Source organism: Xiphophorus maculatus, chromosome 24 (genome assembly GCF_002775205.1).
Source record: "Xiphophorus maculatus strain JP 163 A chromosome 24, X_maculatus-5.0-male, whole genome shotgun sequence".
Lineage (NCBI taxonomy): Eukaryota > Metazoa > Chordata > Actinopteri > Cyprinodontiformes > Poeciliidae > Xiphophorus > Xiphophorus maculatus.
The window spans coordinates 1,465,872-1,491,638 of record NC_036466.1 but is presented as its reverse complement, the minus strand read 5'-3'; the positions used below and the strand labels follow the sequence as shown (position 1 = coordinate 1,491,638).

Sequence of the window (25,767 nt, the reverse complement as noted above, 5' to 3'; positions counted from 1 at the left end):
CTTGTTGCAATATTTTTTTAATGTGTTAAATGGGTTTATATCTTCACAAAAGACGAGCTGGTTTTTCAGCCAATAATTCATCCGGATGTGGTTTCCTTTGTCTGGATTTGGGTTTTTAAGATTCCCATCTTCAGTGAGCAGGTGCACGCAGTAGAAACGAGGCTTGTTATTACGGATTTGTAAAATGTTTCTCTCCTAAACGCTGTGCAGGTCGAGTCGACAGCCGGGAATGGAAAAGCTATTTTAGTCTATGGATATTCTGTTTTTGCCTCCAAATTGATCTCGACGTTACACTTTTTTCCTCCTCTGGAGCGTATCACGGAGCCGTCAGGAAGTGCGTATCACAGGCGCCGGCGCCAGGATATTAATTTTAGGCAATCGCCCCAGCACCTAACTTTTAAAGGTTTGCTGTCTGTGGAAATTTGCAAAACCTGATTGTTTTTCTACTGGAGCGAAAATGGAGCGTCCGTCGAGCTGCACGGTTCTCAGATTGCAGTGGGTGGGTGGGGGTGGGGAGAGGAAAAAAAACAAAGCCTTCAGCTTCTTCTATTTTCTGCTGCAGCAGAATCACGGCCAATTGAAGTTTAAATGATCAATTTGGAAGCAAAGAGCCCAGTGATCAATGGCCTAATGGTACAAATACCAATGTTCTGTCAGTGTGATGCAAGAGTGCTCCAAGTGGCTCTGACAGCTTGTCTTTCAGGCCCACTGCTCTCCTCTTCATGGGTAAAAAAAAAGAAAAAAAAAAAGGGAAAAAAACTCATCATCTGTGCGTGAATGGGAACGAAGTGCGAAGATTTTTATAGTGTGGAAGAAACTTGTGTGCTGGAGAGTCTATCAGGTACAAATTACCATCGCAGGATGCTGCGTGTTTTTATTGAACCAGTTTCCAGTGGGAAATTACCTTCACTCTTACACTAAAAAAAAAAAAAAAATCACTTTTGAGCATATTAAATGTTATCCATGAACGTGCGTGGTCGCTGTCAAATTTGTGTCACCTCTTCTCGGAAAAATTCATAAGAATCTAGTCAAATAAAATGTAATCAACTTGTTACACCAATTTTATTGGTTCATTTGTAACAGTTTGTTTCATCAGTGCAGTCAGAATGAAGAAAACACACTGCAGTTTGCCACGTTTGTGCTTTGATACTCTTAGAAAGCCAAACACCACAGAGTCACAAGATTTCAACATAGAGCTAAATAACAAACGGGACGTCACAGACCCAGTCATCATTTAGGAAATGTAATAAATAGGCCTCTCTTATATTATACATATTTTCATATCCTTGCATTTTTCTTTTATTGCGCAACTTGAGGAATATTTTCACCACCTTGAGAACATTCAAAGCACTTGCAAATGAATAAATAAACACATTTTCCACAATTGCAGTGCCAAAATTTAGCCATAAGAAAAAAAAATTATAAATACAAAATGTTCATGTTGCTATAGCAAATACATCCATCGTAAATATTAAGACACCTTTCGGCAGTCTGACATAGCGCTATAAGCCTGTGAAGGGTGAGAGGTACCGGCTGAGTGACGGGAAACGATGAAATTCATCCGCAGTCAGTCAGTACTGTGATGTTCTGGCTCCTCACCATCGCACCACCTGGCTACTGTAATCCTCGGTGGTGACTACCTCTTCTAGCACTTTCACCTCCTCTTCTTCCTCCTCTTCCTCCGCTCCTCCACCTCCCAGTCTTAGCAGCTCAACCAGATAGTTCCTGTGCAGCCGCTGCCTCTGTTGCCTCTCCTGCCGCCTCCTGAGCCGCTCCTCCTGGTGCTGCCTCTGCCGGCTATCCTGGTAACGCCGCAGGAACAGCTCCTTGGCGTACTCGTACAGCTCTACGTCCAAGGCGTTGAGCCCCTCGATGCGCCACCGCACCTTTTCACTTATCCCCACGCTTGCAGCGCGCGTGCTGTTGATCTGGGTGAAGGCCCGGATGAAGCGCAGTCCGAAAGTCCTCTCGAACAAGTACTGCGTCTTGCGCTGGAACTCCGTCAAGCCGAAGAAGGCCATGTTGCGCAGGTTTGCCTTAGCGCTGGCGAGCAGCACGCTGCCTCGCTCCAGCTCACTCATGGAGGACATGTTGTAGCACCCCACCAAACTTAGGTCAGCCAGCATGCGCACTTGACGGTTGTTGGCCAAATTCGAGGGACAGTTCATAAAGTCTGTGAGCGGCACACCAGTCCAGTCTTCCCCGCTGTAGCAAGCAGGAAGCTCATCCTGAGTGGGAGGGCGGCCATCACACATGTGGAGGGCTGTTTTCCAAGTGGCCCCACGCTGTACGTGCTTCCACTCACTGAGGTAGCGTGACACAGGGTCACGTAGCATAGTGATGTAGTAGAAATTCCTGTAAAGACAGAGATGCTCAAGATAAGTACACTTGGATTAATTCAGTACAAGCTGAGGGACACATTTGGTTTGCCACTCAGTTACCTGTAAAGTTTGAACATAGTGGAGACTCAAGTCATGACTTTCACCACATTAATAGACAGTTGGTATGATTTGATGGGCATGAAGCGTTTCTGCTAAACTTTGGCACTAACTAAACGACATTGATCCAAAAGTTGCAGCAACATTTGTTGATAATTGCGTTAACTAAGCCTTTTGAAGAGAAAGAGGCCAGCAGCATTTCCTTCCTTTCATCCCAGATCCATTGGGATTATTTGTTGCTCAAACCTTTACATCCCTTCATCCTATTGTGATTCTCCTTTTCATTTTAATGGTGTAGAATGAGCTGAGCACCTTTGTCACTGCAGCATAACAATTCAGTTACTTCCCAGAACACATAAGGCATTAGACACCCGGACTGATTTTGCCCCAGGCCCTCTTGCAGATCCCTTCCCTAACTGCAGAATACACTCCCTAAAGACGAAGGCATCTGCAAAGAGTTGGCAAAAAAAGTTCTCTCCCAGACCAGTAACCTATGTCTGCCAGCACAGACTCTCCAAAGGCACCAGATACAACTGCCAGAACCACAGCCCCAGGGGGTGACTGCCTAATAACCCAAACCCAAGATGTCCCAACCCTCTCATCCCCCAACCAGGACATTGACCCAACAGGACAAAACCAAAGACCCTCCAGCCCACTTGCTGATGGTGCTCATCATATTGTGTAATTAATCTGTTATGTCCAATCTTTGAGGCTTATGTTGCGTTTTTGTAGGATGTCAGTGTTGTTCCAGATGAGTGCCATTTTTCTCACTAATTAGCTGACTTCTGAAGGCTGATCATTACATTGGATTTTGCTTATATTTATTAACCTTTGCAAAACTGCGTTCCTCATTTCCATCAAATTTCAAATTACATCCGCACACAGTATTAAAAAGAGACAATTTCTATGTGTGCAGTGCAATCCTAAGGTTGATGAAAAATGTCTGGGAAAAAAAACCAACACTGCCAGACACTTTTCAGCAGAGCGAAGGAGGATGAAACTATACATTAGATTTCTCATATCCTGCTGCAGTTTGAAAAAGAAACATGAGTGGGAAGAAATACCTCAGAGGTGAGAGCACAAGGAGTGCACAGAAATTCTGATTAGGGTTTAAATGAAAAAACATTACAGAGTGCGTCTGAGGATGTTAGAGAATAATGACACAGAAACAAACGCAAGCCAAGCGTGCATACAATTTAATATCATACAAATGTGGAATTATTCTTGTTTTTGTCACATCAATTTGCCCCTTCCTACCACCAGTAATGAGTTTTCTTTTCCTTTCCTGTTTTCGAATCACTCCGATCTGCCACAAACAGCACTTTAAAAATTGCTGTAACCTAGCTGCAAGGGAACCTTTCAGCTGACAAACACTGCTTTTATTTTTTTTCCCCCTCTTATCTATTGATTCGTTGATAACTACCATGAAAGTGAGGTGGCTGAATAAGCAAGGTGGGGGTAGGCTGGAGAAAATTCAATAATTTAACTTCTTCTTTTTTTCTTTTTGCTGAAGAGAAGCTACATAGATAAAAGCTAAATTGAATATGGTCATCCAGTGCGCGCAGATCACTGTGACCCGATGTCATGTTGAAAAAATATATATATATAAAAGCTGAAAGCAGAAGCCGGACATTTTTTTATTTTTTATTTTCACTCCGCAGTTTAATACCTTCAAACCTTCAGTTAACCTCAGCACAAAGAGCTCATCTGAAAAATCTATCTGCAAAAAAATCATCAATTTAACAAGTTGAATTCCATTACATATAAAACGCCGTACAAGAATCACCAGCTAAACTTTATTTATTTATTTTTTTACATTTAGCTACGTCTTCTATTACCTCTGCTGAATTAATACATAATTAAAAGACATTGCTATTTAAAAAAACATAAGTAGAAGGTTTTGCCATGAAGATGTTCTGCTCAGACTAGAACTGAACTCTTTGGAAACGTAGACCAGCAGTGAAAGATGGCGACTGGTGTCTCGTTCTGCTTTCCTTCAGTGGGGACAGGAAAGCTGATCAGAATTGATAGAAAGATGGATGGAGTTAAATACCAAACCCTCCACCCAGGGCGGCACTCAAGCAATCATCAGTTGCGCCCAAAACGACTTTTTTTTTTATTGTTTGGCTATTTTCAAAGCTTTTACAGCTTCTACAAATCTGTCCATTTGCTGGAAAATTCAGACAAATCTTTGTTTTGTTTCATTAGTATTTTTATGTTTTCATTAGCTACACAATAAAAAAGTGTGCCGCCTTTTGCAGAATGGGGTTTGTGGAGGGAATACGTCTTAGGAGGTGCTAGGCTGCTTGTTTGAAAAACCCAGCGGACTGTTTTATGCACCACATTTACCTCGTTTATGAGTCCGTGTGTGTTCCTGATTAGTCAAGGCCGAGTTTGGACTGCTGTTGTTGAGCTAAGGGTGGGCCAAGACAAACACTGGCACATTTCACCTTGGGAAGTGTTTGAGTTACAGTTTTTGTCAGCAAAGCTGGAAAAATCCCCCACAGTAGGACTCAAACCTCTGTTTGTCACGAATGTCCTGAAGCTGTGCATTCGATTGAACTTTATTTTTCAGTACACATTTTAAATCAGAAAAACAGTTCAGGTAATTACACCACTTAGGATTTGACCTCAGACCACAACATGGTTCACTGCACTTGTTGCAGTACCTTACCATTGATTCAGACTGTTTTACACTGAATTATTCTCCAGAATTTTTCTGCCGAATCTGTCTTAAGCTGATTTTGTTTTCTTTTTAAGGCCACTCTCTTCCAATTCTGTAAAAACGGTATTCAGTTTGCTACTTTCCTATTTAGCCTTCCTGTTATCTGCATAAAATGTTGTTCTCGTTTGCTCCCTACCAACTGAAATGAGCTGGAGTCTTGTTGCAGACAACAGTTTCCTAACATTGTGGTATAAAAATTCACAAACAGATTACTGTTGTGAAAATGGTCGGTTTTGTTTTCATCGGCACGTACTTGTCATGCTTTGTTTCCACCACCAGATGGCTTTACTGCACTGAATTTAAAGCTATTACTTTAAAGCCAGAAAGGAAGAATGAAAAAGGTAAACAGAACTAAAACCATTATCAAACTAAAGAGGATTCTATGAGCCATTCTGTCATCGTAACGCATTCTGCTGGACAATAAATTGTCCCAGAAATTATTGAGATAAATGATATTGTCATTTTGAGATAATTTTCAAGTAATTTAATGGCAATGGCATAATAATGCAAGCACGCCCTCTAAAAGGGAAATAAACTCTTAGTTTCAAACAAACTGGAACTGGAAGACATTTTAAATATCCAAAGTAAATAAGCAGAATAATAAATAAAATGGATACTGAAGTCTCTGTAAGCAAAACTGGCCATCAAAAAAAGTACCAGTTGAGACCAGTACACCAGACCGGAGCTTTTCTCTCCCAGTCTTTGGTCTCCAATGCATTTCTTTATTTAGGACGTCTCTTTGTCTTGTACAGCAGAAGTCCCAAATGTGTTGCCACCTTTCCACATCACCTGATTTCCACTCCCATCAGAACATCTGCTCCAGATTCCCCATCATCCCTCTTGTGTATATCTTGTTCATTTTTTCTTGGTTAGTAATTCCTTGACTGGCTTTATGCCTGCCAGTTTGTCTGTAAGGTGCAGGTTTCTCTAATTCCCCATCTGTCTTAATAGTTTTTTATGTATACAAAGCAGAAAGGAATACAATGTAAGTTTTCTTTTTAAACTTTTTAAAAAATCAAAATGAGAAAAGTGTGGCATAGATTTCTTATTCTGATACCACTAAACAAAATTAAGGTACTGCTGGTTGCAAAAGAGGAAACAAAAATCAATTTCTTTGAGGTAATACACTCAGACTTACAGTTAAGAAAGCCCTGTAATTTTAGACTCTACAGTGATGCACTCCATTAATATGCAATGAGTATCATCAGTTTAAGCCTTCATTATAAATCTGCTGTGTATTAGATGTAAAGAGATCATTAGTCGTGTAGGTCTAATGATTTCACTTCACGGCTTAGCAGAAATGTGAGCGAGAAAGCAGCAAAGATACCGAGTCAAGAGCACAGAGCCAAGCAGCTTCAAAGGTCGACAATTTAGCAATTAGAGCCAGGCAGAAGATATCAATCAGCGGTGATATATACTTAAGCGAGTGATGTGGTGATAGCATGGTACAACACGCACCCTCTGACAGACACACCACCCATAGATAATAGCAGTGGGAACTAAGTGAATTACTATGCCATCTTAGCGGAGTAGAAGGGAAAGCGATGGATAGACGGACCAACATGAGCTCCTCACTGCTTCCATGAGAACAGCTCACTTTTTTCCCTCCCCCTCTGCCTATCAGCTATCTGTAACAGCTAAACCACAAGACAGGTCGATCAATAAGTGTCCATGCAAACCTGCCTTTTTGCTTCTTCGCTTTCATCGTGACCTATTGACAAAGAGCAGCAAATGTCAAAGCTCTCTAGTTACTCTTGTCAGGGACAGAGGCGGGGTCATATTAGGAAGGTCAAGAGTAATTCCTCTTGGATGCAAGGCTGGGGTTACCCAAGATGCTCCCTTTGATCGAGCATTTTATCTCATGTATCAAAGAAAATTGGGGACTTTCCTCAGGCTTCCTCTTACAGATTGGGACAAACAGCCAACCATGCTGGATTAAGGTTCTGTCATTGGATTATACGCTCTACACATCCTTTTCATACATATTCTTGGATTTGTTTCCTGAAACCACTTTTTTATATATATATTATAAAACGTTTTCAATTAAGTTCATCTATGATGGACACTCCAGTATCTTCCAGAACTACTTCTCTATGCTTTTTAAAGCTTGGGTTACATTTGGGATCATTGTTCAAAATTCAACTCCCTCACAGACACCATGACATTTTCACCTAGAACATCCTGATATCTAATTGAATCCATACACACCCAGCTGGTTTTCAGTGCCAGATGATATAGCACATGTTACTATTGGCACACATTGTCATCAACATGGTTGATTTTAGCGCTTCAGCATTAGCTTCTGCTAAACACCATGATCGGATAGCACTTAGCGTTAGCAGAACTAATGGGTATGATTAGTGCTTTTGCGGAGTTTTTAGTATTAGTGGAACAAATTTTTATGATTAGTGCTTTAGGGTTAGCACCACTAACTTCTTTACTTAGCGGTGATGAAAATTCACAGAGAAAACTGTTTTCAGCTTAATCTTGAATGCCCCATATGTATGCACTACAAGAAAAAGAATAATATGGGACCTGTTATTGAGGTAAGAAAAAAAGCATAAAGGGTACAAGCAGCTACATTTAGTTTCTCACAATCTTAGAGAATAGGAGAACCTTTACTCTCGTTTAAGTTGAGCCTAATATTTTCTGCTCATATGTGGCCTGAAACTATACATTAGAAAAAGCTAATATTGTATCTAAAACATGGAAAACAATTGCAAGTAGTCTGTCAAATGTTAATAGTGTATTTTTAACTCAGTTTTGCTAAAAGCATGTAAAAGCATCATTTTTTCACCTGTTACTGCCCTCTGCTCTTGAAAGGTTAGGGTTTTTTTCATTCTGGTCCCTTTGTAGTGCGCTTCAGCATCCTTTAACTGAAACTAGGGGGAACACATGCATTTTTAGAAACCTCTGAAATCAACCTTCCAAGCGAGACTTGCTTGAACGTAGCAGACAGTGGAGCTACTGTCACAGAGTGCATTGTCTGTCAAAACATCACTGTGTCAGTGAGATCATGCCCAAGCGTTCCCAAATGCAAGGTTAAATCAACTGGTCGCATTTTGGTAGCGATCCATCGAACGCCTCGTCAGTAGCCCGTCACCTTTCTCCTCACAGCAAAGCTGCAAACACTATTGATCGCTTTCTCTCCGACTCTCGCTGATTGTCTCTCCCTCGCTCTCTAAATCAAAAAAAAGCTACAGAGGAAACTCACAGCAGCAGATCAATATCTGCCTTGTTAATTCACTCACTGCCATCAAGGACACCATCAGGCTCACGATAAAAGCCTTGATGGAAACTATTTATACTGCCGAAGACGCAGTTCGCACAAAAACTACGTGGATCGACAACAATCCGATTTGTTTTGGCCTTTGAAATGCATAAAAATACGTCATGTTTCTTCTCAGTTGGGGGGTGGAGGGGTTCTCAAACATAACTTAATTGCAATGACTCAACCTCATCCTTATTCAATGAGATCTGTGCATCAAGTATCCACTTTTCAAGCTCTTTCAATCAGTAATCTGCCATGTTTCCACACCTCAAGGCCCAGACTGAGATAGCCAGTGCTTTAAACAATGAAAAGCTTAGGTAACATTTGACTAGTGGCCATTTCCTTTACATATAAGATGCTTTCAGTCAGTCTGCTGACTGAAAGAGCAGGGTACATTAAATGAACTAGGTCCATTAAAAACTGAAATATCTCTGTGGTGGGATAAACTAAGCCCACAGGAGCAGATGGTCGTAGCTCCCAGTGCCGACACAGAGCTGTGAAACAAGTATGTCGATTTCAGCTTGAAATATATTGACAGATTTTAGTTTGATTTTATTACCTCACAGCAGAGAAAAGATCAGAAATGAAGACTTTATTGCTCTGATTCTTCAGTTTGCTGCACTTCTGCATATTTCTCTCATTCATTCTGTACTATAAAGTATGATGGCTTATTAAGGCGATTGCAGATGGTAAATTTTCCGCCAGAAAAAAACTCAAAATTTTTTAGAATAATTTCAGAAATCTTCTAGAAAAACTCGTACATTTCTGAGCTCCAACAGTCGAAAATGTTCTACTTGTTCTACTCAAGGAATTTCCAAAAGTCAAAGATTTTCGACTTTACAAGCTCAGAAAAGTTCTGAGATTAATCTCAATATTTGAGTATTTTCCTTACAAATTTTCCACTTTCCAAGCTCAGAAATTTTCAAGTTGTTTTTTTTTTAAAGTCTAAATTCTCACTTTTTCTCAGAGTTTTGACTTTTCTTGTTTTCCAGAATTTGCTTTACTCTCCGAATTCTGACGTCATTTTGAGAAAACAAATGCTTCTGAACTGCACAGAGACAGATGAGATCTTCTGGCATCAGTCTTCAGACTAACAGGTCAAGCGAGATCCATTTTCACTTGTCTAATTTCCCTAATGGAGTAATTTAATTTTCCTGTGACAAGTGCAGGCAGAACGATCCCCGTCCCCATCTGTGCACAGCAGGCTTACTGACAAACTAACACACAAACATATGAAACAACAGCATAGGAGCCTTTCTTTTATCCTTAATCAATAGCACACGTTCTTTTTCAAAAATATAACCCAGCTGTATGAAATGTCAGCAGGAAGCACTGCGTGGTAACTTGTAGAGAAATCCAGATTTATTGGGAGAGCGCTGATGAGAAAGGGGACTGAAGCCTCACGGCAATCCTTGCCGGTCCCATAAACGAGATGCTATTTCAGGCCATAAAAGCAAACGCCCCGGGGATGCTGGCGTAAAAAAGCGAAGGAACCCAAGAAAGGAACACCTCCAGAAAGACACGACGTCTGGGAAACCTAAATCTCCAAGACGCTTTTTTTTTTTTTAAGCTGAAAACCAGGCGACTGAAAGTCTTCACAGTGAATGGTCTTCATTTGTAAAACCGAGAATCTTTCTGGTGACTTTCTTTCGTTTGGTTGTCAAAAAGCACGCCCACGATATGCCTGGCACCGAAGACGCCCCCTGCTAAAAACAATCGGCCGCGTGAAGCTTTACTCGCTTCGGCGACTTAGCTTTAACCTTTGCTTGATATCTTAATCTTTTACGGCTTGGTGAGGTGTCAGCTGGTGCTCGAGGTTCATGTAGATATAGGAAGAATAAACGGGAGACCGTACACCGCAAAGATCACATCTACCCACACACAAACTGCAGAAAGGCAGGCCGCTTATTTGAAGTGTGTGAACGCTGCTTCTATCACTGATTATTCACCTTTAACATCTTCTATATGTGTATTTCCCACTTTCCCTCGTCATATTTTCACATTCCTAAGTATTTTACCTCAGTAAATGAAAGCAAAACCAGTGCCTCAAAAATATTCAACAAACTACTTAAGAGGATTAGGGCCACTGGATTTTTTTCTTTCTCAGAATTCTGAAATTCTAAAAAAGTATGTTTCCGAAAACTGTAACAAACCTTCATGTCTTGCTTTGAGAATTTTTGTGGCAGACCAACACAAGGTAGTGTAGTTTAAATGAAAGGAAAATAATAAATGGTTTTCAGCATTTTTAATGAAAAAAAAAAAATCTAATTGTGGTTGCCCTCAAGCAAATGAAGCTGATGCAAATGGACACTTTGTCATGTTTTTTTTAAAGATTTGCTTTTTAATGACGAATTCACATATTCTTGAATGGAAAAGGTTGGATACTGCACAGTATTTTTCTTTAGTTAGTGATGTTTCATTTCTTCCCCTTTTAAGGTCACTGTCATGAAAGCAGGGCTTTCAAGAGAAGTTCTTGTTTTTGTTGTTGGAAATAGCTTAAAAATGTTTTTTGAACCAGCATAATAGAAAAAAACCTGACCTAAAAACTTGAGACCTTTCTTTCTTCAATCAAGGCAAAAATCTTTGACCCTACAATAATTAGTTGCATGCTTTACAACAAAGTATTCTCATGTAAGAATAGAGAAAATAATGGCCCTTGATTACTGTAAGCTTGTGCTCTACAGTATGAAAAGTCTGAAAACCTTTGGTTTTAAACAGCACATTTTAATGAAGTCCAGACTTAAATCCAGTTTTCAAATCTCCAACACTAATGAATAATTAACAGATGCTCTCTATCCAATCTGAGTGGACTGTGTAGAGCTGGTAGAGACGTACCCCACAGAACCCTTGTAGCTGTAATGTGACACAACATAAAAACTAACTATACTGTATACTTTAAGGGTAATTGCCTAATTTTCTTTATAGAACATCTTTATAGATTTGGTCGCCTTCGATGTTTGATCCACAAAACGTTCTTCAGTCCCGGTCCGTGAGTTCAAATGCAAATCCGGACGCCTGGATTAGCACTCTTCGTTCCTCCTCCCTCCTTCCTTCGAAGCATTATAAAACCTTTCGTAGACTGCCCCTAATCCAGGCAAGAAGCCTGGAGATTACTAAGATCCTCTGAATATCTCTGACATCCCTGGGTGCTGCAAGGAGTCTCTCTTGTGGGGTTTATTTGATAAGTGTCTTTAGTTTTGTTCCATATTTCATCATAGGATTACGTCTTTCAACAAGATTTTAAGAATTCAAATTACACAAGAAGGCTTCTTTCTACTGACAATCTGTGGCTTTTTATTCTTGTTTCTGTCGTTGTTATAAGATACTCTCATTCCGTACTCTGAAGAGAGAGCTTGACATCTCTTAATTGTACATTATCCAATCCAATAACATAAAGAAGAAAAAAGGTCAGTAAAGTTAAAATGATCACTTGCTAAAAAATAATATTATACCCATGTTAAAAGTCATTCTGCAATAGTATTTTCATATAAAAAGGGCTTTCCATCCACCTGTATTATTACATTTCCTTTTATTTGAAGGCATATTGGATTTGTTTCTACTTCCTTTGTTTTTGTTTGTTCCTTTGTTCTCTAGTGACTAAAATTAGATTTGTCAAAGGGGGACTTTAGTATTTGATGTTTTTGTAAAATCTATTTTTGGTCACAAATAGTGATTACTCTTACACACTAGTAGCGTTAAAATGTCACAACATGGCTAACTCACCTCTAGCCGGCGTGTTAGCTATGAGATTTTGTTTCCATTTGACCATTCAAGATATATATATATATATACATATATATTTTTAGAATTATGATCAGATATTTGTTATATTTAATTATTTCTGATTTTCCAAGCTATCCAAGCAACCATTATTACCCTTTGTGCAAGTATATTACCCCACACCTTTGGTCCTAAAAACGGCCATAAAGTGTGCAGCAGTATCACAATCAGACGTAACTCTGGAGTTTGACTAGGCCGTCCTAAAGAGTTTTTGTTCTCGGTCTGTTTTTGAGCCCTTTAGAGCTGTGCTTAATCGTCTGTTTTTGACGCAAGTTTGCTTAAGTTTAAGAGTAAAACTGATGGGCAGATATTCTCCTCCCTTCCTTCATACTATCCCCGCCATGTTTAATGGTTTGGTTATCATTTTTGCCTATCTTTTTTGTAATTTTTGGCATATCTTCCAAAAAATTTCATTTTACTCCCAAAATGAAAAAGGCTGACTTTTTTTTCATTTTTCTTTTTTTACATTTTTTTGTACTGTAAGGTCATCCCTACTTCTAGCATATATAAAGCTAGCTTATTTATTGTATAGCTAATTGACATTTAAGCTAGCTAGAGGAAAATAGAAAAACACAATGTTCTATGAAATGTATTTTATTTTCTAGAAAGAACAAAAGTTTTTCCAACAAATCTCTAAATACAAGATATCCTTATTGCGTTAATATTTCATACAAATGTACTTTTTGGTAATTTCATTCAGAAAAAGTTTAGCACACTGTTATGCCTACATATGAATCTATAAACTATACGATTTTGACAAATAAAGTGTAGTAACCATGGTAACCATTTTCTTCTATGCATTTTTTATGGTGCAACAGACAGCACTAACAAGCTGGCGCTTTGACACGCTGCCCAAACAGGAACACCAAATGTCAACACCTTATCAGCAAAAAGCTGACGTCATTTGCCCCGAATCCACCCGTAAGCCAGGGTTGTGTGAGGACACGAGTGCAAACGCATACAAAACACTGAATCTTTTTAATCTTCGTCAGCCTACTTTTCAAAAAGATCTACATCTTCACCTAAAAATAAAATTCTCAGGTTGAAAGGTGATAATACACTTGCAAGAGCCACAATATAATTACAAATGCAAGGTTTGCAAAATTAGAATAGTGAGGACAATAGTGATTAAAAAAATCTGTCACATACCAATGACTGATTTCAGAAAAGCTCAGCAAATAAAATGCTGCTGAATGTCATTGCGGTCTTCTTGTCCTCTAAGCTAAAGGTTCTTGAAAAACCGTAGCAAATAGAACTTTGCCTACTCTCGAAGTTGATGTTTTACAGTGTTAACTTTTAACAAAATAATAAGACAATTTTGACTGTGACAATTACTGTTTAAATTATGAAAATGTTACTAGAAATAAGAACAACAACCAACTGACCTGTAAATAATATCCATCCAAAGTTTGGAGGACTTTTTACAATATCTTAGCAAATGATTTCATCGAACTTTCAGCTGTTGTCTAAAAAAGATGTTAAAATTTTAGATATTTACACTTTAATTGATGGGGAATTTACCAATAGTTTTGTTGTTGGCAATTATTGAGTGCTTTTATTTAGCCTTTATTTTATTTTTATTCTGGCGTCATTTTTAAAATTTATTATATTTATGTCTCCAAGTGGGACCACCACCTCTGGCATAGGTTAGGTGTTTTGTAAACTGGGTGGATGGTGGAGATTGGACCATCCTGGTTTCTGGTACCATAATCTGGCTCTTAGGACTTAGAATGTCACCTTTGGTTGAGCCATGCCAGGTAGGTGTGTGTGGGAAAATTCCTCAAACAGTTTGGTCTCTTAAACTCAACTCCAGGAGTGCAGGAATCTTTTCTACTCAATAGATCTCCAGGTAAACCAGTCTGATGAGTGAGGGGATATTTACAGACATCTGGCTGATGCCTCTGTGAAATCCTGTCTGGTGAGCAAGAGGATTGTTTCCTTATGGTTTTGAGTTGCAAAAGGGAATGTTTTGACTGTTCATTAGCTAAGATTACCCAGTCTTGTTGGGGTTTCTGGATGGTGTTTTGGCAGGGTGGCTATCTAATAATTCTGTTGTGCTCCTGCGGGACTTCAGCACCTGAGTAGACTATGATGGAGACAGCTGGAGTGGTGTGCCAATGAGGAAAAGCCTTTCTAATCTGAATCTGAGCAGCATTTTAGTGTTGCTCTTCTTTGATAGCTTTGGGATGTGTTGTAACGACCAAAATGTTCAAGGAAATTTAGTACTTGATACAATACCACCTTGGACCTAAATGTTATTTTGAGGTTTGTAATTATCGGACATATGGCGTTGACTCTTTACAATTCTGTTAAAGAAAGTCAACTTATCACCACCTGCTTGAGAGTTTAATCCGTTGGTGAAAGAGGCTGCCCTACCGACATGATGAACCAGAATGTCACTGTGAGCTCAGATCACCTGATCTACAGTGTGTATCTTCAGAATAGTTAAACCCATGTTTCTAGGTTATCTTCAGTAACCTGGCATGGCTCACCCAAAGGTAACATTCTAGTGGTGTAGAGAACAGGGTCAATATGTCTTCCAGGACCTTTGGTCTGAAGTTTCATTGGTTCCAGTTGTGTTGGCAACCAGAACGGACAGAAGTGGTGATAGAAGATGACCATCAGAACAGGGAGTACTTTTGGACTTATTTAGTACTTTGAACTCCTAAAACAGCAGACAAGTACTAGGTGGCTAGAAGGACTACATCCAAGTCAGCTGAGGTTAGTCGGGTATCTGATTAGGAGCCCTGCTGGGCTCCTTTCTTTGGAAGATTCCCCTTGGAGATTTTTTGGGTATGCCGAAAAAATCTCCTGTTGAGGTGTAAACGGAAAACACTAGTGCAGGTGCATTAAACGCTGGGCCTCGAGGGCCAATGTTCTGCAACTTTTAGATATGTCTCTGCTTCAACACCTGAGTCAAATAATAAGGTCATTAGCAGGACTCTAGAGAACTTTACAGCACTGAGGAGGTACTTCAACCATTTCAGTCAAGTGTGTTGTATGAGGGACAAATCTAAAAGCTTCAGGACACCCACCCTTGAGGCCTAGAGTTGAAAACCCTGGCACTAGTGAGAAAGTATATCCTTTCTGGCCAAGTACCCACCAGAATGAGCTGGAGAGTTTAGCTGGACAGAGAGTTGTCCAGGATTCTGTCATTGACCTGCTACCCCTATGTGCCAATCTCTGATTACTGGAAGACAGTGACAGAGGATAGATCATCATTTTATTATCCTTCTGTATTTTAAAACTGAAACCTTTTAGTGCTGTTGTTACCCCAGTTATTATATTCTTACCAGAAGAATAGCTCAGACCTTAAGTACCTTTTTTAAAAGTATAACTACAAGTCGAAATCTGAAATAATGAGGTTCATTACAAGGTTACACTTTCTGAGAGCTCCATCAGAGGCCTGCGGTTGAGATTACACGGGGCAGAATAGCGACTGAAGCAGGTTTACCGTCCGGTCTTACAACAATTACATTACCTGCTGGGATGCGAGTGCTGTAATCCCATGCTGAAAGAAAAGCCCTAGAAAAGCAATTAGTTAGCATTCAAAGAGACTTCTTCTGGGTTTTAGGTTAGATTTTTTTCACAAGTTCAAAAAGAAAAGAACTCATGAAGACGGATAGATGTACATGTTGGGTTACTCATAGATAAAGAAAGGAGAGAGCAAAGGAAGACACCAGCTAAAGAAGACTTAGTTACAAATCAATCATATCTCTTTACTAGCTTGTTGGTGTGCTCTGTAAACAAGATTCACAGACCGCATTAATCTAACAAGCTCCTGTTAACTAGGGAGCTCACCAGTGCTTGTTCCTTTCCAGTTCTTGGTCGTTATTTCTGCATATCAGAACATACTTATCTCTCAAAGACACAACATAAAACATTCCCAACGCAGGCATGGAAGCCCTTATGTAACATTGAGCAGTTGTCTGCGTTTTTCACGGTTTCATTAGCGGTGGAAGGACGTGTAGGAGAGAGGTGATTTCAAGGTGACTGTAAAGTGCATCTCTAAAGCAGACAGATGGAGTGTCTGTGTAACGGACCAGCAGGAACAGGAACATACACCAAATGTACAAAATATTCGTCTTTTCCTGTGATGGCACTAAGATTAGTTTAGGTAAAAGCTTAAAGATCCCTTCACGGATTTCTTCTGTTTATGTTTTCTTGCCACATTGAAATGTTTTATCTTTCAAGCATTTTTTAATATTAAAGAAAAATAGTAGTTAAAAAAAATCACGAGAAATGGTAGCCCTTTTCCAATAAATGAGATTAAATAGTCCCACCATGACAAAATGTTACATATTTAAGGCCACCCTGCATTTTAAATGAATCAAACACGTCTTGCGGCTTCAATTTTAGATGCAAGAAATTAAGACTTTTTAATAATTTGAAAACTGGATTCTGCATTTAAACAATTTATGTCTGTCTGATGTCAAAAATCTGATCTGAAACTCAACAATGTGTTGACTGACAAACAATACCGTCCTATATTTTGTACTCCTAACATTCTGTATGCAGTATGAAGAGAGTAGTGAAGAATTTGTGGGTCATCCTCCCATAAGAACCCCACTGAGGCCCAGATATTTCATTAGTTGATAGATGGTGAAGAATTAAGCAAGGAGCAAATTTAGACAGCTACGCATATTTCTGTCTATTAAATAACTGCCGTGCAGAAACATTATGGCCACAAAAATATAAAGTTTAAAGTCTACAGCATAAAATTCTACTACACAAGACATTTTTACTCACCTTTTTTGCATTTTTATTTATAGAAAATGCAGAATTTTACCACTTTATGCCCTTAATAGAGGGGAAACTTTTTTTATTAATTAGTATGCTTCCAATAGAACCATAGATGCAGTGTTTATTGATCCTGACCCCGGGTCATCATCAAGATTTAAGAAGTTGGCGATAAGACAAGAAGCTGGGATGAAACAACCCCCTGTGTGTTTAAATTATTGGACCAAAAAATGCTCATTGAATGGCAGCAGAACCCAGAGGCCCTAGTTACTAAATACTTTCCATCATTTTGACAATTTTGTGCAACAAAATGCCAATTACCTCATCTCTTAACCATATCGCGTAGCCCTATATTTCCAACTATTGCCACAAAGTGCTACAACATCTTGCAGATGGTCTTTGAAGAAGTTGTAGGCAAACAAGTGCAAACTCCTCATGGCGGTATAAAGAAGTCTCACGTCTTTTGGCAGAAGCATGAATCACACCTTTCTATGCACGCTTAGAAAGTTCTCTTAGTTTTTATGTATCTTTTTAATTGGTAAAACAAAATCTGTCAACTAAAGCTTATAGGGAGAAATACAGTATAGTGTACAGTATATTATTTTGAGTACTTAGAACAAATATCGAATAAAGCAAACTAATGATAAACATGGTGTTTGAAGAAACCAGGAATGATCGACCAATCAGAAGTTTAGTTTTGACCAATTTGGGGGTGATGCCAGTGAACTACATGGAGTCTGAAATTGATGTTTAACTCTTGAAGTTAAAACATCAAGAGTTTTAACTTCATACATTTTACATATGATTAGAAAAGCCAGTGGATATTCTGCTAAATCAGACAGTACTAGAGTAGCATTGTGTGGACAGAGATATTTCAGTGTCAGAAAGGAGAAAATACAGTATAGACGTTGGTTTAGTTGTGCAAACATTTGCAGCAGAGGACATTTTGAGTGAAAACAATCAAGGTGACAACAAAGTGAATAAATTAGTACGTTAGTTTTCTCCTTTTCGAGCTTTTAAACTATCTGACATGACACATAGAATTTCAAAATGTTGGGAATCTGTTGAAAGACTCAAGGTAGAAATATTTCCAGTTTAGAAAAGACATGGAGAAGCTACAGTTGCCGCTAGCAATGCTAATGTGGTTAAAGGCTAAAATTGCTTGTAAAAATATTTTAAAAACCAAATTAACAAGTTCCCTAATCAAATATTTGAGTTTTTCTCCACTTATTTTATTGAGCTATTTGTATCCTCAGTCTACCTTTCCACTTTACATAAATGATTGATATTTTTTCAATATTGGTAAGGGTTGAAGAAGTTGAATTGATGAGATAAATAATGGAGAACAGGGCAGATGCTGTAAAATATGCATCAGCTCGTACTCCAGAAAACATAAATAGGCTTAAACCTAAGAAATCATTGCAACTTATAAATATTATAAATGTAGAAAGTTCGATGTGATAGTAAACAACCTTAATTTGACAGAAAATCCATAAAACCTCAACTCATGTTTGATGGTTTCCAAGACCTAAGCTTTTACTGGCCTTCTTCCCTTTACGTTGTGTGAATAATTTACCACGAACAAACAGGGAATCAACTGAGTGCTACATATTAGTGTATCACAGTATAGTTTTATATTATACAATATATATAGCTTGATAGATATCCCCTAATCTTCATTTTGAAAACTGTATCAAAACCTTCTGGATGTAGCCTCAAGACAAGTGTGGGCGGTCTCTTTCCCGTTCATGTCTGACTGCATCCTTCTTGCTATATGCGACCTGTAGAAGATGAGGTTTCCTTTGAGATAAACATATTGTTGTCAAAATTTGGACCTCTATGGCAATAAGATGGGAGAAAAACGTCTGAATTCACAGTTGTCTCGTAATATTAGGTAGAGAAAAACTTGGTGGACAAAAAGAGCATAAAAAAAAATCACGTTTGCAAACATGCACACTCATGCGCAAACTCGGCTCAATTCCCCGCGCTGCCATCTACATCTGTGTCACAATCCATGATGGACCTTGAAGTGACAGGAAAAGAGCCTTTCAGTACCGACTGAGCCCAGTCAGAGCGCGGATCATCCCTATGTGGCTCTTACTAGGCAATCTTAACCTTAAAAGACCAGGAGCCTTCACCGAATTGTTATTTTTCATGTGAGTTATATATATTGCTTATTTGACATTTCTGTCTTTTAAAGCTGTACAGTCAGGAAACCAAGTGGGCATCATCCTCGGGGAAATCAAAACTCAGAACGACAGATTTGTGACTCAGGTCGCCTGGCAATTTCTCAGGAAACGACTGAGTTATGATGCATTTGGCTCAAATTCGACACCCTCCTTTATAAAACAGACATATTGTAAATGGAGGAATCACTATAAGTGCTAGTAAACAGATTGAGATCTGTCCTTGAAGAAACCGCTGATTCTCTCTGAGGAGTTGGCCCTGTGAACTCCTTATGGCGCAGTAATAAAGGATGTTTCACTCCAGTATCAAATCATCTGAAATATAAGGCAATCCTGAAGGAAAGCCTGTTAGAAGCAGATGGTTCTGAACCAATGAAATGGCTCAAATCAAACCATATCTATGTCTTAGAATGTTCTAGTCAAAGTGCAGACCTGAATCAAACTGAGAATTTGCAAAAAAAAAAAAAAAGCCAAAGAGTGGACATTTTCCACCTATGCCTTTTCCCAATGGTTTTCTCAAGATAACAACTTCATTTCACGATGATTTTCTTGAGATAATGAGTTCATCTGGAGAAACCAACCTTTGTTTTCTGGAGATTGCAAAATGACTGATGTGTCAGCGATAAACCTGATTCATTTTCATGTTCACTCCTTCAAATGTCTTCTGTTGTGGCACGCATCTCGTTTTGTTGAGAAACCAGACTTTGATTTCTTGAGATTAACTCTTTATCTCAACAAAATCATTGGGAAATTAGCTCATTATCTTGAGAAAACAATTGGGAAAAAGCACATGCGGAAAACAGGGAATGAAGTCATGAGCTCAATAAAACCATTGGGAAATTAACTCGTCATCCTCTAGAAAACAGGAAATTAACTCACTATCTCAAGAAAACAGGAAATGAAGTCACTATCTTGGGAAAACTGCTGGAAAATGAAGTTGTTATATCAAGAAAACCATTGGGAAGTTAATGCGTTATCTCAAGAAAACAGGAAAATAACTCAGTTTCTCAAGAAAACAGGCAACGAAGTCATTATCTCTAGAAAAACGGAGGGATCTGAACTCGTTATCTCAAGAAAACGGGAAATTCATTCATTATCTTGAGTAAAAGGGAAATTAACTCGTTATTTTGAGAAAACCTTTGGGAAATTGTTACCTCAAAAATAGGAAATTAACTCCTTAACTCAAAAAAACTGGACGTTAAGTAGTTATCTTGAGAAAACCATCAAGAAAATAACTTATCTCGAGAAAATCTGGAGAGATTACAAGCGAAAAACGTCCGCTCTCGTTTTCCGTATGTAACCAATACTTTGTGCTGATAAATGCACATTATATAGAGGCTGTCACTTGACAAACTGCAAACAGTCTTGAGGAATATTCACTCATCAACACCCACATGTGTCAGTTGAGCACTTATTTGCTCTGTGAAACATGACTCTGAATAAAATGTACATTTGATTCCATCTTTCTTCCTGAACTCCCGGCAGCCAGCAGTGCTGTTCGTTGATGACTGCTGCTTTCCTCTTGTCCAACATTATACTGAATGGACAAGTGACGGCTGGAGTGTTGTTGACTCACCCGCGGTGTTGATTTTTAAGACACCTCTTCAGAACTATTTCCAAGTGTTAAATTAAGTCTGACGGCTTAGGGCGTTAAATGGATTCCTGAGGATTCTTTAAGGCCCTCCTTGGTCTCGCCGACACACGCCTGTGCTCTCGCTAACATATGGAGATTTGCTCTCTGAACCAGCTGCAAGCCAAATTGGCTTCGAACACATAAGCCACACACCTCAGAGGACCCTGTCGGCTTAAGTGATTTATTCTCTTAAGATTAGCCATGTTGCTGCTGTAATTACAGGAAACTGAAACAGACCTTTCGGATCAGTAGGAGCCCTTTTCCTCTTGACTGGGCCCCGAATGCGACAGAGGCGACTCTCTGGCGCTGACGTGTTCTGTGCTTGTTAACGCCGCATCTTTTATCACCTTTTTACCCGACTATACTCGCCAATAAGGCATCACACACCCAGTTTCCTGTTATGTGACTTTATTTGGAGTCGTCTGATGTTTTTTGTGGCCAATAAGGGTAAATATGAAAAATCTTGTTTAAGTCCTGCAAAAACTACCAGTTTATAGAACAAATGAACCAAGTCAAACAATAATAACAATAATAAATAAAGTCTGATTTAGGGAGTTGTAGTCCATCTTTAAAGGTGGCAAAAAAACAAACAATTTGAGTGTTCAATGTTGGCTAAAGGCAAAAAAAGGTTTAAATAGGAAAATTTTAACCAGTAAAAATGTTTATTTCTACTTGGATGTTGGTACAGTCAAAGACACAAAGTGTTTGGGGTTTTTTTAACAGGGGAAACAATGACGACTTAAAACAATAGCTCATTTTTAATTCAACAGGTAGAAACAATTTTTCCATCAGATTATGCCAGCTCCAAGGATTTTTAACATTTTCTACAGCTAATTTTAATAAGCCAAACCTTGAACATCTTTTAAAGTTTTTACTTATTTTTTTTCTATTAGCTTTTTATTAGTGTGTGTTCACTGGGATAAAGAAGCTGAAAATTTCACATGATACAGTGAATTAGGATGAGGCTTTGTATTTTCATATAATAGTTTTAATGGCAAATGTTGAGAATTGCTTCATTTTTTTCCTAATTACTTCATTTTCTCCTTTTCATTTTCTTGTCCTCTACATGTGTTGGTGCATTCAAAACCATAAAGAAAACCAGATTTTTCTATTTAAATGCTAGAAACTGAGATATTTCTTTATGTCTAAAATACCTCAAAACAGTATTGTATAAGTACTAATGTAAGGAAGATTCAGGCTGAAGAGTAACATCCAGAAACAACCTTATTTGCTCAATGTTACCTTTAGATTTGACATGTTTAAAGATAAGAGTTATATTTACATATTCAGGTTTTTTTTTAGACGTTTAGCTGTGTTAGCTCTTGATGTTGGTGGACTGAATGTCATAAAAAATGGGACATTTTGACAAAAGTGAGATTTTATTGCAGAAATGAAAGGGGGGGAAAGTCTGTCACATACCAGATGGGTGTTTTGTTTACATTTTTTAATTACTAATTTATATATCCATCCATCCATTTTTGCATACTCACTTCATCATTGCAAGGTGACCAAGAGACCAATCAATCGAAAAGTGATGATTTTGGACTGTCAAAGGAAGCTAGAGTACCCAGAGAGAACATGCAATCGCCAGAAGGACCTTCTTGCTGCAAAGCAACAACTCTACCAATTGCGTCACAGTTAAGTTCCCCCACCAACTCCCACATACCCACAAACTACAACTATAACTGCATTTAATGACATGAAGAAAATCTGAATATGTACATTCAATATAGTAAAGTATTTGTAGCACAAAATTGAGCACACAACTTCTTCATTACATTGTCTCAAATGTCTTTTTTTTTCTTCTTCTGAGTCATTGTTGCAATAAGAAAGTTGCAATTTGAACAAAGGAAAGTAAGACTACCTTATTGTTTTATTATGCTAATTTTAGGATATTTTTTTTCTCTTTGTGTCTCCCTTCATTGGAACATCTAGTTACCCTTAATAAAAACCATCAAAACTGAATTTAGAAATAGAAATTGACTTTCTTATTGTGAATAAAAACAATAGGAAGTCAAAGTGTCACATTATTTTAAAGTAAAATATCCAGAAATAACCTCTAAAAACTCCTATCTGCACTGGGATAAAGTGAATGAATGCAACATAAATTGAAATTGAAATTATAGTTTGACTGGTTTTAATTTTTCTTCGCATTCTTTAAAGAATTAATTGAAACTGATAGGACAGATCAATGTCTGCATATCTGGCTGCTTACGCGCTGAATTGTTTGTGCGCCTGGCTAATAAGAAAATCAGAGTGTGGTGCACTCACTTTTTGTTCTTCTGGACATTCTTCTTGTCCTTCTTGTTCATCACAACCGGCACGCAGCTCGTCAGCTCCGTCCAGTCGGCGTGCAAGCCGCAGCTCCAGCCCGTGGAGAACCGGGAGAAGAGCCACGACTCGGCTTTGCCCGGCCGGTGGCAGGTGCACTTCCTCTGGCCGGCCATGCAGTCGCACGGCTGCTCCAGCTGGATGTTTTTCACCAGGTGCCTACCGAAAGTCGTCCCGCCGGTCTTCTGGATGTGCAGGAACACCATCACATCATCCCCTCGGATGTTGAAGTCCACATGCCTGTCCAGGTCCCGCTCCGTGAAGTTGAACTTGGATGTGATTTTGGCCGGAAAGTCCTCGTCCGCCTCCGGCTCCGAGTAAAGCGAGTCGAACGCCGGCAAGCGCTGCTGGACGAGCCCCTTCTCGTCACTTCTGAAGCGGCAGGCGTTGCTGTCCGCCGGGCACACATACTGGTAGCCGATCATTAGGAAAATGACCACAGCAATGGGGACGAAAATGAGTCTGCTAAACTTCTCCTCCATGGTGGGAGTGTCTGAATCACGCCGCCGGCACAAACCTGAAGGTGATGCCCGAGTCCCGCGCCTGTCGCCCCGGTCTCATCCTGCACGTTCAGCCTGGACTCGAGATGCTGCCGCCAGCTGAAACTGAAGCTGAGGTCCCAACATGAACACTTCCAGCACTGGACTGGCCTCGTCCCGCACCAGAACACCTCACTCCGCAAACTCCACACCGTCACTAACGCAGCGAAAGCTAATGAGGCATGTTTAGCTTTTAAAAAGTGACAAACTATCTTTCGCAATGCAACCGGGACGGAAACGATTCATCCCGGCGTTCAGAGCGTCCGTGCTCGGCTGACCTGCCGATTGCTGATCGGTATCTGAGCTGGTGGCTCCAGCGTCAAGATGACCAAATTCAACAATGGGAGTTCCGGTTTAGACTTTCTAAATAAAACGTGAACTTATTTAGTCACATTTTCTTCCTATTATTTCTTTTAATGACAAACAGATATTTTTTGTCATTAAAAGAAATGAAAAAGAATGGCACAACATTTGCATGAAGGGTAAACTGATCGAATCCCTTTGTTCTGTTTTTCTTCCAGCATATTACCCATCACCCTTTGTTGATGTAGATGGCTTATTTAGGTTCTAGATAAGTTTTTAATTCATATTCTGCATTAATAAAAATACAATTATTTTTAAAAGTATTTAAACTTTTTCATATTTTGTCAGATCACAACCAAAAATTCAGTATCTAAAGCTATATACAAACTCAAGGTAGCACTTAAGGATAAAGTAGTAGGAAAAGGAAACATTATTTTCATATTTACAAAATAAACATTTAAAAATGTGACATGCAATAAATAAAATCCAGTTACACCAACCACTTAGTAAATTAAGTCCACATTTTTAACTTCAATAAATCCAATTCTTTTCTCATACTTCTGTGTGCTCATTTAAAAATGTGAAATACCAGAAGAAAAAAACTTTTTAAAGGGTTTGAATTAGGTCGATTTTGTATTTATTTTTCTGTGCAAGTAAAAATAAATAGGGCAGACATATTGCCCAAGTTAAATTTGTCTGCATTTTATTTTGAAGAGCCACTCGTAGCATTTTCGGTGTGGATTTGGCTAGCTTGACCCAACATCTGCGCCAGTCATTTGTCCGAGTCCATGACGCAACGACTCCTCTAATCACACACACACACACACCCGCACACACACACACACACGCATACACACACATTAAATGAAGTTTCTGGGGAATAAAGGCTTGTAGGAGTAGTGAGATTTTCTTTAATCTGGGAAATGTTTTGGGAAGCACAAGCAAGTTTCTGTATATGATATGCAAGTTAGCTAAATTTTTGTTCATTTAAGTCTTTTTTTGCAAGTACAAAACTCTATATATACCCACTGGTCTATTGTTGGTTCTTTTATGCTGTTTGGTTTTAGCTTCATTCTGTTTGTTGCACGTCTGCGGGAGATTATGCCTTAGATCCAAGTGAGGACGAGTGGAGATGTTATAAGCAGGTCTCCACAGAGATCAGGAATAACGTCTCTCCATCATCTAGTTTCCCTTGCTGCCATGCTCCACAGCCTCAGGGTGAGCACCAGTCAATTCATTTCAGCACCATGGACAGATTCCAACATGTCAAGTCAATAATTGGCACCGCGTGCGAGGGAAATGTGTAAGAGCGCTCGCAGTCGCCATCCCACATAGGTTTCCCTTTACCACTGATACAGATTGACTCGAAGCTTTTAATGGAGATCGAGCGAAATTTACAGCATTGTGTGGACAGCAGAGGCTGGAACTAAAGGCATTTTAGTCGTCTGTAATGGATTTTCTTTAAGCCTGCGCTGATCAAAAGCTTTTGTTATTTTGCCTAAGATGCCCTCCATCAAGGGATTTAACCAGGCGGCACTCTGGTGTGCATTGTATTCAATCCTCTTTCATCACTGAGTGCTCTTTGCCCCCTCCTCCTGACATTGACTTAATCTGTATGGGAGTTTTGTCTGTGCCTTAATTTGTTTGTGCCATCCTCTCACATCCGGAGAGAAGCTGGGGGTTGGCATGAGAGGAATCTGTTATGAAAAGTGTCACAATTAGAGGCATTTTCTAAAGGTCAAGTTGAAACAAAACCATCGAACTTTGCCGGGGTGATGATAACGTCTTGTGTCAGCATGCACTTTACCTGCAAGACCTCAT

General features: G+C 39.1%; 1 protein-coding gene across 1 annotated transcript; it reads right to left on the bottom strand.

The window, feature by feature from the left end:
* Nucleotides 1-1,048: 1,048 nt before the first annotated feature.
* LOC102238066 (heparan-sulfate 6-O-sulfotransferase 3-B-like) lies at nt 1,049-24,004 on the bottom strand. Its single transcript, XM_005808082.2, has 2 exons — nt 23,045-24,004; nt 1,049-2,355 (listed from the first exon to the last, which is right to left on the bottom strand). Exons 1-2 carry the CDS (start codon nt 23,584-23,586, stop codon nt 1,596-1,598), a joined length of 1,302 nt encoding a protein of 433 aa, XP_005808139.1. The 5' UTR covers nt 23,587-24,004; the 3' UTR covers nt 1,049-1,595.
* Nucleotides 24,005-25,767: the final 1,763 nt, after the last annotated feature.

Bases quoted from the DNA above. Each gene is read 5' to 3' on its own strand.
- LOC102238066 (XM_005808082.2), bottom strand. From the start codon at position 23,586: ATGGAGGAGAAGTTTAGCAGACTCATTTTCGTCCCCATTGCTGTGGTC. The intron at 2,356-23,044 runs GTGAGTGCACCA...CTGTCTTTACAG, and splicing joins AATGTCCAGAAGAACAAAAA to GAATTTCTACTACATCACTA.